The sequence below is a fragment of the Rhinopithecus roxellana genome, chromosome 11, assembly GCF_007565055.1.
Source record: "Rhinopithecus roxellana isolate Shanxi Qingling chromosome 11, ASM756505v1, whole genome shotgun sequence".
NCBI lineage: Eukaryota > Metazoa > Chordata > Mammalia > Primates > Cercopithecidae > Rhinopithecus > Rhinopithecus roxellana.
The window spans coordinates 117,422,828-117,435,005 of NC_044559.1; the positions used below are offsets into that span (position 1 = coordinate 117,422,828).

The window sequence follows — 12,178 nt, forward strand, 5'->3', positions numbered from 1 at the left end:
GAAACTTATCGCTTCTTCACTAAATGTATTTTGACCCTTGATATTTTTGCCCTTGAGTTAACCACAGTAGAGCGTGTACTCAGTGTGGCAGGAAACTTATCTCTTTTGTTTGTCATTGTATTGTCATTAGCATAGCATGTAGCATGTGGTCGATGTTTGTCAAATATTTGTTAAAAAATAAATATGAGATTAGTAAGATCAAGTTAGGATGGAGGGAGAATCACTGCAATTCTGGAAATAAATTTCTGCTGTGTAAGCATTAAAAAAAGAAACTCACATATTAGATCCTACAAATGAGATTGCAGAGAAATGAAAACAGCAACCACGTGCCCATCTGTTCATCTTTGCCTTATTTCTATTACAAAAACATAATTAGTATGAACAAAAATAGGATGTTTATAAATGTTAGTGTGGTTAATATTGGTAAAAATGCCACAAGCTGCCTTTTGGCCAATGTCTTGAATACGCCTTCAGAGGAAGAAGTATGACATTTTAAGTCAGACGTGTTGCTGAGATGATGATAAAAGCAAAATGACATGCTGGTTATTTGGGGAGAAGAATAATGCACGATGAATGTATCACCATAGAGCAATAATTTTACATTTCCTTGTATTGTCTGGCAAAGGCAATATCAAACTTACACTGCTTCCTAATGGCAAAAGATAAATAAAGGAAACAAGAATAGATAAGTGTGTATTGAAATAGAACCTTTTCATTTCCAAGTACTCTTTTCGTAAGTATACACATTTCTAAATTGCTCTTCAGTAAAAATAAGCTTTCAGGGGAAAAATGAATATTCAATACACCTGTAATCATTAATCTATCATTAGATAAATAATTTATCTGGATTACTAGTCAAGATGCTTCCGCTTTAATAAATATTCTTTCATTCATTCAACTAATTATTTGTTGAGAGATTATTTATGCTCCCCAAAGAGAGACTGTGGCACTAAATCAGAAAGCTCAAGTCACCCTTGTTGTGAAATTTATATTCCAGTAGAGGACTGGGCGACTGGGTGCCTGGGACTCATCCCATACAAGGTACAAGAGATTTAGAACCTTCAGCAGTTCTCCTTGGCCTCTGATGAAGGTCTCCTCTTACAGGGAATTCGTTTTCTGACCCATCTAATTTGTGCCACGGACAGAACATTAGTAAACAAATTGAATAATTTATTTTAAGATGGTTATGGATATTATATGGTAAATAAAAGAATAAAATGAGTTAGGATGATCAGCCTTCTTAGATGTTGACATTTGGCCAGGCGCAGTGGCTCACGCCAGTAATCCCAACACTTTGGGAGGCCGAGGTGGGCGGATCACTTGAGGTCAGGAGTTCGAGACTAGCGTGACCAACATGGTGAAACCCCACCTCTACTAAAAATACAGAAATTAGCTGGGTGTGGTGACACGCGCCTGTAATCCCAGCTACTCGGAGGGCTGAGGCAGGAGAATCATTTGAAATCAGGAGGCCGAGGTTGCAGTGAGCCAAGATGGCGCCACTGTACTCCAGTGTGGGTGACAGAGCAAGGGTCTGTCTCAAAGAAAGAAAAGAAAAGTTGACACTTGAGCTATGGTCTTAGTGAGCATCCCAAAAAGAGGGAACTCAAAACATGAAGTCACCAGTGCGGAAGTGATCCTAGAGGGTTTGAGGAGCTGAAAGGTGGTGTAGTTGGTGGTGAGGGCAGATGGGTCACTGTGCCCTTGCTAATAAACAATGATATAGGGGCTAGATGTATTTTTCCTGGGTACAGTGGTTCCCTTTTGCAGGGTTTAAGTTGCTGAGGACTTGTAGTTAGAAACCTAATCTCCTCCCCACCCAGAAAACCTCTCTATAAAGGTAGATGAGAAAGAAAAGAATTTTATTATTGAGTGAGCATTCAACCAGAATGTGGTGTGCATCACAGGCAATCTGCAAAAGAGATGGGAGGCCAGGTGCACGCCTGTAATCCCAGCCTGTAATCCCAGCACTTTGGGAGGCCCAGACGGGCGGATCACGAGATCAGGAGATCGAGACCATCCTGGCTAACATGGTGAAACCCCATCTCTACTAAGAATACAAAAAATTACCCGGGCGTGGTGGCGGGCGCCTGTAGTCCCAGCTACTCAGGAAGCTGAGGCAGGAGAATGGCGTGAACCCAGGAGGCAGAGCTTGCAGTGAGCTGAGATTGCATCACTGCACTCCAGCCTGGACGACAGTGCGAGACTCCGTCTCAAAAAAAAAAAAAAAAAAAAGAGAGAGAGAGAGATGGGAAAAACAGAAAGAAATCTCACTCTCTTACGCAGCTCAGTGAAGGCCACCTATTATATTGGGTAGGTTTTGCAATTTGGCATCAGGTGACAAGTCAGGCCTGCTCCTCCCAAAAAACGGGGTGATCAGGTGTTATCTTTTTTGATGATTCCATTTTCAAGAGAGGAAGACTGGAGCCAGACCATGGTGGCTTGGCCTGGGGTGATGGAAATGGAGTTGGAGCAAAGAGAATGAATTAGGGGATGTGTATTAGTCAGAGGTGTGTGTGTGTGTGTGTATGTACACGCAGAAAGGGGAGAAAAGAAGGTAGAGAGAGGGAGAGGGAGAGAGTTATTTAAGGAATTGGTTCACATAATTGTGGAAGCTGGCAAGTCCAAAACCTGCAGGAGTGGAGGAGTATGCGGGAAACTCAGGAGAAAGTTGATATTGCAGTTTGAGACTGAAGCAGTCTAAAGCTGGGTGAGGTGGCCTGTAATCTCAGCACTTTGGGAGGTCGAGGCAGGAGGATCACTTGCTCCCAGGAGTTCAAGACCAACCTAGGTAACAAAGTGACACCCCTGTCTCCAGTAAAAATAAAAAATATTAACTGGGTGTGGTGGCACAGGTCTGTAGTCCCAGCTACTCGGGAAGCTGAAGTGGGAGGATCGCTTGAACCCAGGAATTTAAGGCTGCAGTGAGCTGTGATTGCACTACTGCACTCTAGCTTGGGTGACAGAGTAAGATCCTGTCTCAAAAACAAATGAACAAATAAACGAAAACAGAAATAAAGCAGTCCAGAGGCAGAATTCGTTCTTTGCCAAGGTTCTTTGGGGAATTCCTCCTTCTTCTTCTTCTTCAGTTTGTTTTCTCTTAAGACCCTCACCTGATTTGATGAGGTCTACCCACACTGAGGAGAGTGAGCTGCTTTACTTAAAGTTGGCTGATTGAAATGATCATCTCAGCTCTAAATAATAGCTTTATAGCAACATCCAGTCTGCTGCTTGATCAAATATCTGGGTGCCAAGACCCAGCCATGTTGAGACAAATAAAATTAACCACCGCAGTGTATTTTTGGGTAGAGCTGGTAGATTTCACTATTGTCTTAGAATGCAAAAACAAGCTAAAAATCCAGGAAGACTCCTAGGTTTTTAGCTTGTGGATCTCAGGGGATGGTGGTGCCAAGAATGAGAAAGAGAAGTTTGGATGTTACTCATTAAATGCTGTCTGTCTTAGAGTGAAATTAAGATGGACTGCAGATAAAAATTAAACATACAAAAGTCAAATAAGTGTAAAAACATCTGAAGAGGGAACACTATTCATGCATAAAGATTTTTGAATGTCTTCTCTTAAAAGCCTAGTTACCAACCGCTTAATTGACTGAATTTGACCAGTTAACAAGACTGTTGTTTGAAAATGCAATGAAAATGGCCAAAGTATAAGGTGGAAGATGTATTTACTATTTTTTTTTTTTTTTTTTTTTTTTTGAGACGGACTCTTGCTTTGTCGTCAGGGCTGGAGCGCAGTGGCTGGATCTCAGCTCACTGCAAGCCCCGCCTCCTGGGTTCATGCCATTCTCCTGCCTCAGCCTCCTGAGTAGCTGGGACTACAGGCGCCCGCCACCTCGCCCGGCTAGTTTTTTGCATTTTTAGTAGAGATGGGGTTTCACCGTGTTAGCCAGGATGGTCTCGATCTCCTGACCTCATGATCTGCCCGTCTCGGCCTCCCAAAGTGCTGGGATTACAGGCTTGAGCCACCGCGCCCGGCCGATATATTTACTATTATTAACAATGAGGTATTACTAAGCAAAGCTATCTGAAAAGTGGAAGATAAGTCCAGGTTAAAAAAAAAAAAAAAAAAAAGTAGGTGGAATAACACAAACAAATTACGTTAAATTTAGAGGCTAGTATAGTGGAGTTTACAGGTATCTATGGCAAAAGTTTCAGAGTTTGTTACATTTTGAGATTAGACAAGATAATTTACCTTTGCATAAAGTAAATGATCATAGTCACTGTTTTTTAAAAAACCGTTTTCATTTTCCTATTTCCTGTGTTTCATGGTGAGCAAAGTCCTATATTATCAAAATTCTCATTTTATTGCCAAGGTAAAAAATTACTCATTTTGTCCCACTAGGGCATGAGCAGTTACAAAATGAGATCAGGTGTGGAAGGAAGCTCAGCTAGACGGGAGGAGACTGGGACAGGTATTGCATGTTCGGTGGACAGATGTCAACTGCAGAGAAGCCAGCAGAGGCAGGTGTCTGGATGCAGGCTTGAGTTCCGATTCCAAGAAATCAAAGCAGCATGAATGAGTAACCTAGCAGAGGAGCCCAGGCAGAGGTTTGAAGTTGCAGAGAACTAGGAACCCAGGTAGCATAGAGGAAGTGAGAGTAAGTCTTACTCACTCTAAGTAAGACAGTGCCAAACTTCTCTCATCCTTGGCACCACCATCCCTCAAGATCCATAAGCTAAAAGTATAGGAGTCTTCCTGGATTTTCAGCTTGTATTTGCATTCTAAAACAGTAGTGAAGTCTATCGACGGTACCCAAAAATACACTGCAGTAGTTAATTTTATGTGTCAACATGGCTGGGTCTTGGCACCCAGATATTTGATCAAGCACCAGACTGGATGTTGCTATAAAGGTTTTTTTGTTTGTTTGTTTGTTTGTTTGTTTTTAAGATGATCATTTCAAGGTAGGATAGAGGTAGGAGGTCTGGAACTAGTGTGGACAAGAGCATATAGAGAAGCGTGTCAGGAGAAAATCTTTTGAGGCAAGAATTTATTATAAGCTTTAAGTTTATGGGTCTAGAACTGATCTCAGAGTGTAAGTGGTGCTAACTTCCCTGCGGCGTTCAGAACAGGCAACAGAATACGGTTTGCAAAAATGCTCTGGAAACACTGAAGGACTCTACTAGTGGCGTGGTTCTAACTTTTTAAGATTTCACTGGAGTTCTTTAATTAAAACTAATGAGCTCATTTAGTGAGAACCTCAAACATCTGCACTACTACCAGCTCATTTTGAAAGAACAAGGTGAGCACATGGAATTTAGGAAAATGTCACAAGATGTGTTTAATTTCTGGATGTTTATGCCACAAAAGTCAAGCACTCGGTTACTTTCATTTCTGTATTCCTTAACAATAAAGAAAAAAGAGAAACCTTTACATGAATTCAATTTCGATTTAATTAAAGGAAAAAAAAATGCTTACCAGATCCTTTGTTCCTCTTTTGTAAGAGGAAGTTCCGTTTTGCCAGTTAGCAGCTATGTGCTGTTAAGTATAAGCCATCGTTACATATTTACTTAAATCACCAGTTCCAAATTATGAATATACAAAATGTTATTTCTAAAGTTATTCTCATAAAATATTATCTCCAATGATATAAAACTTACGTTTATTTGTCCTTTATTGCAAACTTCACTATTAAATTATTAACAAATAATACCAAAATGTGTTGAGATGTGTCATACTTCAAAATCCTATTCTAGTCCGGGTGAGGTGGATCCCACTTGTAATCCTAGCACTTTGAGAGGCTGAAGTCGGAGGATTGCTTGAAGCCAGGAGTTCGAGACCAGCCTGGGCAACACAGTGGGACTCCATCTCTACAAAAATTAAAAAATTAGTTGATTATGGTGGCGTGAGCCTGTAGTCCCAGCTACTTGAGAGGCTGAGGCAGGAGGATCACTTGAGCCCAGAAGTTGGAAGCTACAGTGAGCCATGACTGCACCACTGCACTCCAGCCTGAGCAACAGAGCGAGACCTTGTCCTTTAAAAACAACAAGCAAACACACATCTTTTCCAGGACAGACATGCATTTAATTTTACAGTTTATTGTATTCATTTTACCCAAATTTTCTTTTCCCCGTTGATATTATTCCTTTCTGTTATCTCCCTTGTGTGTTCCACTCCTTGGACATGTAAGGTGGGCCTTTTCAGGAGACTCCTCATAGTGAACTAGGACATTTTAAGGACATCCAGCTGAGTGCTGGCACCTTGGCAGGCCCTCAGTCCAGGTTCTCCCTCCAGCTTCAGGGATCCTCAAAGAGAGCTGGCCCCAGGTATAGTTATCAGTACCTCTTTTCCTGCAATCTTAAGTCTTTAGGGAAATGGAAGAGTTGGAAACTTTCGACCTAAAATATTATCCTTGTTACACGAATCCACTTACCCATGCTTGCTTTCTTCTTCTTTTCCTGCTGCTTTCTTTTTAAACAGACACCAGGCAATTTTTAATCTATAATGAAGATCACAAGCGCTGTGTGGAAGCAGTAAGTCCCAGTGCCGTCCAAACCGCGACTTGCAACCAGGATGCTGAATCACAGAAATTCCGATGGGTGTCCGAATCTCAGATTATGAGTGTTGCGTTTAAATTATGCCTGGGAGTGCCATCAAAAACTGACTGGGTTGCTATCACTCTCTATGCCTGTGACTCAAAAAGTGAATTTCAGAAATGGGAGTGCAAAAATGACACACTTTTGGGGATCAAAGGAGAAGATTTGTTTTTTAACTATGGCAATAGACAGGAAAAGAATGTTATGCTCTACAAAGGATCGGGTTTATGGAGCAGGTGGAAGATCTATGGAACCACAGACAATCTATGCTCTAGAGGTTATGAAGGTAAGATGCTTGGAATGTTTACCTTCGTGTCAAATTTTTCTCATCTTCTTAGTTGGAACCTAATTCAAGAAAATCATCATGTTCTTATTTGGTGTGTACTAGAAATATCAATTGATCAGCATCTTTGTGTTTTCAACTATTCTGTAGAACTATTTTGAAGACATGATGGTGAATAAGTGCGGTAAAAAGTCCTGAATGATACTTCAGCTATTTTTAATTAATGGGAAGGCATTCTTTTAACTTTCTCTGAGGTTTTATTCTTTTAACTATGGGCTACATTTTTCAGAACATCATTTTCCTTGTAGTCTTTGACCCAAAGCCTCCTAGTTAACATTATAAAGTTGTAGTGATAAATGAATTTTGCCAAATATTTCTTTTCCTTTGATTTAAGTTATCCCTGGAAAAATGATCCATAGGACATTCTTTCCTAATTCAGATTGCCTAAGATGAAATCTCGGCAGATCCCTTGACAACATGGGGTTCTAAATGTTTCTGATTTGTTTTGTCAGGTTATGGGTATTTAGAGACTGTAAAAATTAGATGATTATAAAATGTGAAGGATTAGCTTGTAAATTAATATGCAGTCTATTTAATTAGCCATCAGAGAAGGTGATGCCACCAATGCGGTGGGAGGAATCCTCTTATATGTGTTGGTTTCTTGACCTCTTGAAGGTTAAATAAAATCAGAGTATTTAGTTCTTTCTTATATTGACCAAATTTCATTATCTGGTGGCTGCACAGAAAATAAAACAAAAATACAAAACAACTTGAAGCCTTGTTACAAAGGCTGGTCTCTTGAGTTAGATGATGTTATAATCACATTTTAGGTTTGGATACTTGGTTATTGTGAAATGTTATCCAGAACAACCTCAAGGTCAGAGAAAGAGCCTACTTTTGGGGACAAGAGATAACCTGTTTCCAAAATTGCTATGTTACTGGGCTACTAAGATTGGTTGAACCTAGCTTATCTCAGCTAAGACTGAGCAGAGCAATTTAGTTCTTTGTAAAGTGATAATTTGTGAGCTTTCTATTTTCCATCTACATGCAGAACAGGGGAGAATAGGAATTGAAATAGGGTGAGAGAAGGGCTCAGAAAGAAGTTATTTTGAAGCATTTTTCAAACATAGATTTAGAAGTGATATGAGAGGCAAGCTAAGTGAACACAAAAGAACCTTTCAGGAGAAACTCAATAGAAATTTACAAGGAAGGAGAAGGGTGAATTAAACTTGACCGAGTCAAATTCCACAGATGGGTCAATTGTGCTAATTGAAGAGTTTAACTTGAGGAAGATTGGTGCTAAGACATCGGATTTTTGTTTTATTTTAAAATATAATATACTTCCCTCACCCCCTACCCTTTCTGTTTCCCCACTGGTTTTGAGACAAATATGCACAGGGTTTGGGCTGATAGTTCTCAAACTTTAATATGCTTAAGAATCAATAGGAGAGTTAGTTAGAACTACAGATCCTAAGCTCCTCCTTCTACTAGCTTCTTAATATGTATATTGGGAAAAAGCCCAGGAATCTATTCAATGATTTCTATGAAGACGTGGGTGATTCTGTGGCATAGGGTCCATTGACTACATTTTGCAAACTCTCCAAAGATCTCCCAGCACTTAAGATGATCCTGTCCCTCAGTTCTAGCTCCTCAGTGTGACCGTGAGATTGGGAACACACATTGAAGACAGTGTTGAGAGGATGTATTGTAGGGTCTCTTTTTCTCTGATGAGAACATGGGGGAGGGGGTGGAATGGTGGAACTTTTTGAAAATAGGAATTATTTTAGAAGAATGGAACCAGAATTGTAGACTTAGATGGATTTGATGGTTGTTTGGAAGTTCAGACTGTAAGAAGAGTAAATTGACTGCAGTTACATGATGTGTCAGTGAGGTAGTTGGGATTCTTTTGGCCTCATCAGTGTTGGGTGTATAGAATGGCTCAGTAATTATTAAATAGAGTTAGTTAATAAAGCTGGCAGGTGTGGTGGCTCATGCCTGTAATCCCAGCACCTTGGGAGGCTAAGGCGAGAGGATTGCTTGATTTCAGGAGTTATTTTTTATCTAGAGATTCCAAAGCTTCATGATTTTAATCAGGAGAGAAAACTGTTTCAGAGGAAATTTAGAAGTTAAAGCTGGTGTCAATAGAGGAAGACGGAAAAGATAGTGGAAAATGAAGTGGTACTGTGAGTTATTATTACCACTTTAACTAGTACCACTTCATTTTCCACTGTTATTGGTACCACTTTGAATTGTACCATTGGAACATTTTCAAATGGTATAACTTAACAAATTAGTCTCATTTGAAAATGTTCCAAAACACAATGGAAATGAAGTGGCACTAAGAGTTATTTGCTAAGTACAGACTGCTCTATGTACCCAGCAAAAGACTAGGGTAGAAGGAGAAGGAAAAAAAATAAGAACAACAACAAACATCCCCGTGTGGGTGCACCAAGTGTGATCAGAAGAGTAAGACCAATTCCTTCAGTAGGCTTCTTATTGGAAAGTCAGTGTTCAGAAATATCACTCACATTCCAAGTTCAAGTCAATATGTTTTTCCAGCCATGTATACACTACTGGGCAACGCCAATGGAGCAACCTGTGCATTCCCATTCAAATTTGAAAACAAGTGGTATGCAGATTGCACGAGTGCTGGGCGGTCAGATGGATGGCTCTGGTGTGGAACCACTACTGACTATGACACAGACAAGCTATTTGGATATTGTCCATTGAAATGTAAGTACTGTTTATCACCAAGAAAAGCTGGGTACATTTAGTCTAAGAATGTAGTGAAAGACCTTGAATTTATCTAGAGCATTTTCCTCCAAAGTTATTTCATGTTTATGACCTCATTGTATCTACTACAGCCTTTTACAGATATTTCCATTTTTCAATGGAGAAAATGATCTATATTGGCTGAAGACTAGAACACAGATGTTGGACTTTCTATTGTAGTCTTTGTATGTGTATTTTGATTTTGCCAGCAAGACTAGACTCACCCCTACTATCTCAGCATTCCCTGAGATCATGCTAAGAGGACTAGACTGCACCCTCATGGTCCCAACATTCCCTCTATCAAGTGACCTCTTTATTTATTTATTTATTTACTGAGACGGAGTCTTGCTCTGTTGCCCAGGCTGGAGTGCAGTGGCGGTGCGATCTCGGCTCACTGCAAGCTCCGCCTCCCGAGTTCATGCCATTCTCCTGCCTCAGCCTCCTGAGTAGCTGGGACTACAGGCGCCTGTGACCACGCCCGGCTAATTTTTTGTATTTTTAGTAGAGACGGGGTTTCACCGTGTTAGCCAGGATGGTCTCGATCTCCTGACCTTGTGATCTGCCCGCCTCGGCCTCCCAAAGTGCTGGGATTACAGGCGTGAGCCACCGCGCCCGGCCATGACTTCTTTATTTTTGCCAACTATTAGTTACTCAGTGAAAATTATCCTGTACACAATATAATATATACTTAACACTGGAGGTAGGTAGGCATGCTATTATTCCCTCATCTCTGAAATGCCTTACCTTTATGAAACCGTAGATCAAAAACAGAATTCAAAGGAAGCCACAAGCATGTGGTTTGATGGAGAAAGACGTGAAGGTCCTGAATTTTGTGTCAATGTCGTCAAAAGCGTTCTTCACAGTGAAAATGGTAGTCATGATACTCTTCTTATGTTTAAATTAAGAGGAGTGCCATTTAGTTTCACACAGCTAGAAATCAGTGGAAATGGGTAATTTATATGCTTGAAGGTTTCTTAAAAATGAAAATTCAAGTTTAATTGCAAGGATGCAAAATAAGTAGTATTGCATTATCTTGGTGGGAAAGCACCAGAGCAGATGAATTCTTGGTGTTCTTCCGCGCTTAACAATCTGTAAGCAAACAGTGAAGCCAATTTTAGGTGTGGTGGAGAAGGGCATCATGTTGCGAGGCAGAGCTGGGGCTGAGAAAAGAGGAAAAGGAAGCATTCCTCTTTGCTTCACGTTCCCCATCACCAGACACCCTTTTCCTGACGCTGGCTCCACCCTTCCCAAACTTCTTACCCCCAACCTCTCACCTGCTACTTTAGACCAGATCAGAGCAGCTCTTGTTTCCTGGTATTATCCAGAACTCTTTCTTCTGCTGCCCTGCAAAGGGACTGGGCAGAGCAAAGAGCATTCGATATGGTCTGGAATGATTATGACACTGCCTGAGTCACAATAGAATCACAACTCAACTTTCCAGACCACAACTCCACACGTAATCACACTATTTCAAGCATTATTGCAAAACAGAATGACTTACAAAAATATCTGAGTTTGACAAATGAAAGCCAGAATTCTAAGAATTGTCCTTATTTGTCTCTCTGGATTTATAATCCTTAATTATCCCACTAAAAGTAAATTTAATTTCTGATACCCGTATACTATTGTAATTGTCTTCAGAGTGCAGTCTCTCCATTCCAAATGAAGACTCACAAAAGCCCACAGGCTTTCATAGCAACACGGCTCTCTCGGTCTTAACTGAGGTAGTTCTATTTGTCTCTCTGATGTCAATCTTTAGAAAGACATTTGATGTCCATTGAAGGTTTATAAATGTCGAATATTTGTATTTGAAATATTTTTTTCCGAAACACATTGAGCAATTTTTTTTCTAAGATAAAGCAATACTTGGTTTTCAAGTGATTGAAAGTGCCTTTCTCCTTTACTTAATAGGAATGATATTTTCTTAATCTGTTTCATGGAGTTTCTTAAGGGTTTCTATTTCACGGGTCCAACTATAGCATCCTCCACATAAGTGAAATTGACAAAAGAGTTAGATGAACGTGTGATTTCATGAATGAAATGTGGAGGACAAATGGTAAGTTACTAATCACAAAGAAAACTCACAACCTTGGAAATCCTTGGATGTACGTTGGAGGCGTATCTTGAGTTTGTTCAGTGGAATAAATTTTTAGTCTTATTACTTGTATTTATGCCTTCACTGTCAAATTACGTTTTTTTTTCCTGTTAAATGTAAAATAATCATAGAAAATAAATTGTTTGATTTCAATATGCATTAAAATTTTAGAGCACATTTTGTACATTTAATATCTTTCTTAAAGGGCTTTATAGTCTTCCAATCTGTTTCATTTTGTGTTCTTTTCAAAAGAGTATTTTATTTTATTTATTTCTTTATTTTTGAGACAGGGTCTCACTCTGTCACCCAGACTCGAGTGCATTGGCATGATCTTGGCTCACAACAACCTCAGCCTCCCAGGCTCAAGTGATTCTCTTGCCTCAGCCTCCTGAGTAGCTGGGATTACAGGCACCCACCATCATGCCCGGCTAGTTTTTGTATTTTTAGTAGAGATGGGGTTTCACCATGTTGCCCAGGCT

At 40.0% G+C, this 12,178-nt stretch overlaps 1 protein-coding gene across 1 annotated transcript in view; it reads left to right on the top strand.

The window, feature by feature from the left end:
- MRC1 (mannose receptor C-type 1) overlaps positions 1–12,178 on the top strand; it is a 97,802-nt gene that overhangs the window by 8,155 nt on the left and 77,469 nt on the right. The window contains exons 2-3 of the mRNA XM_010354747.2: positions 6,434–6,835; positions 9,392–9,565. Coding sequence (XP_010353049.1) covers positions 6,434–6,835; positions 9,392–9,565 — 576 coding nt within the window. The remainder of the gene's footprint in view (positions 1–6,433; positions 6,836–9,391; positions 9,566–12,178) is intronic.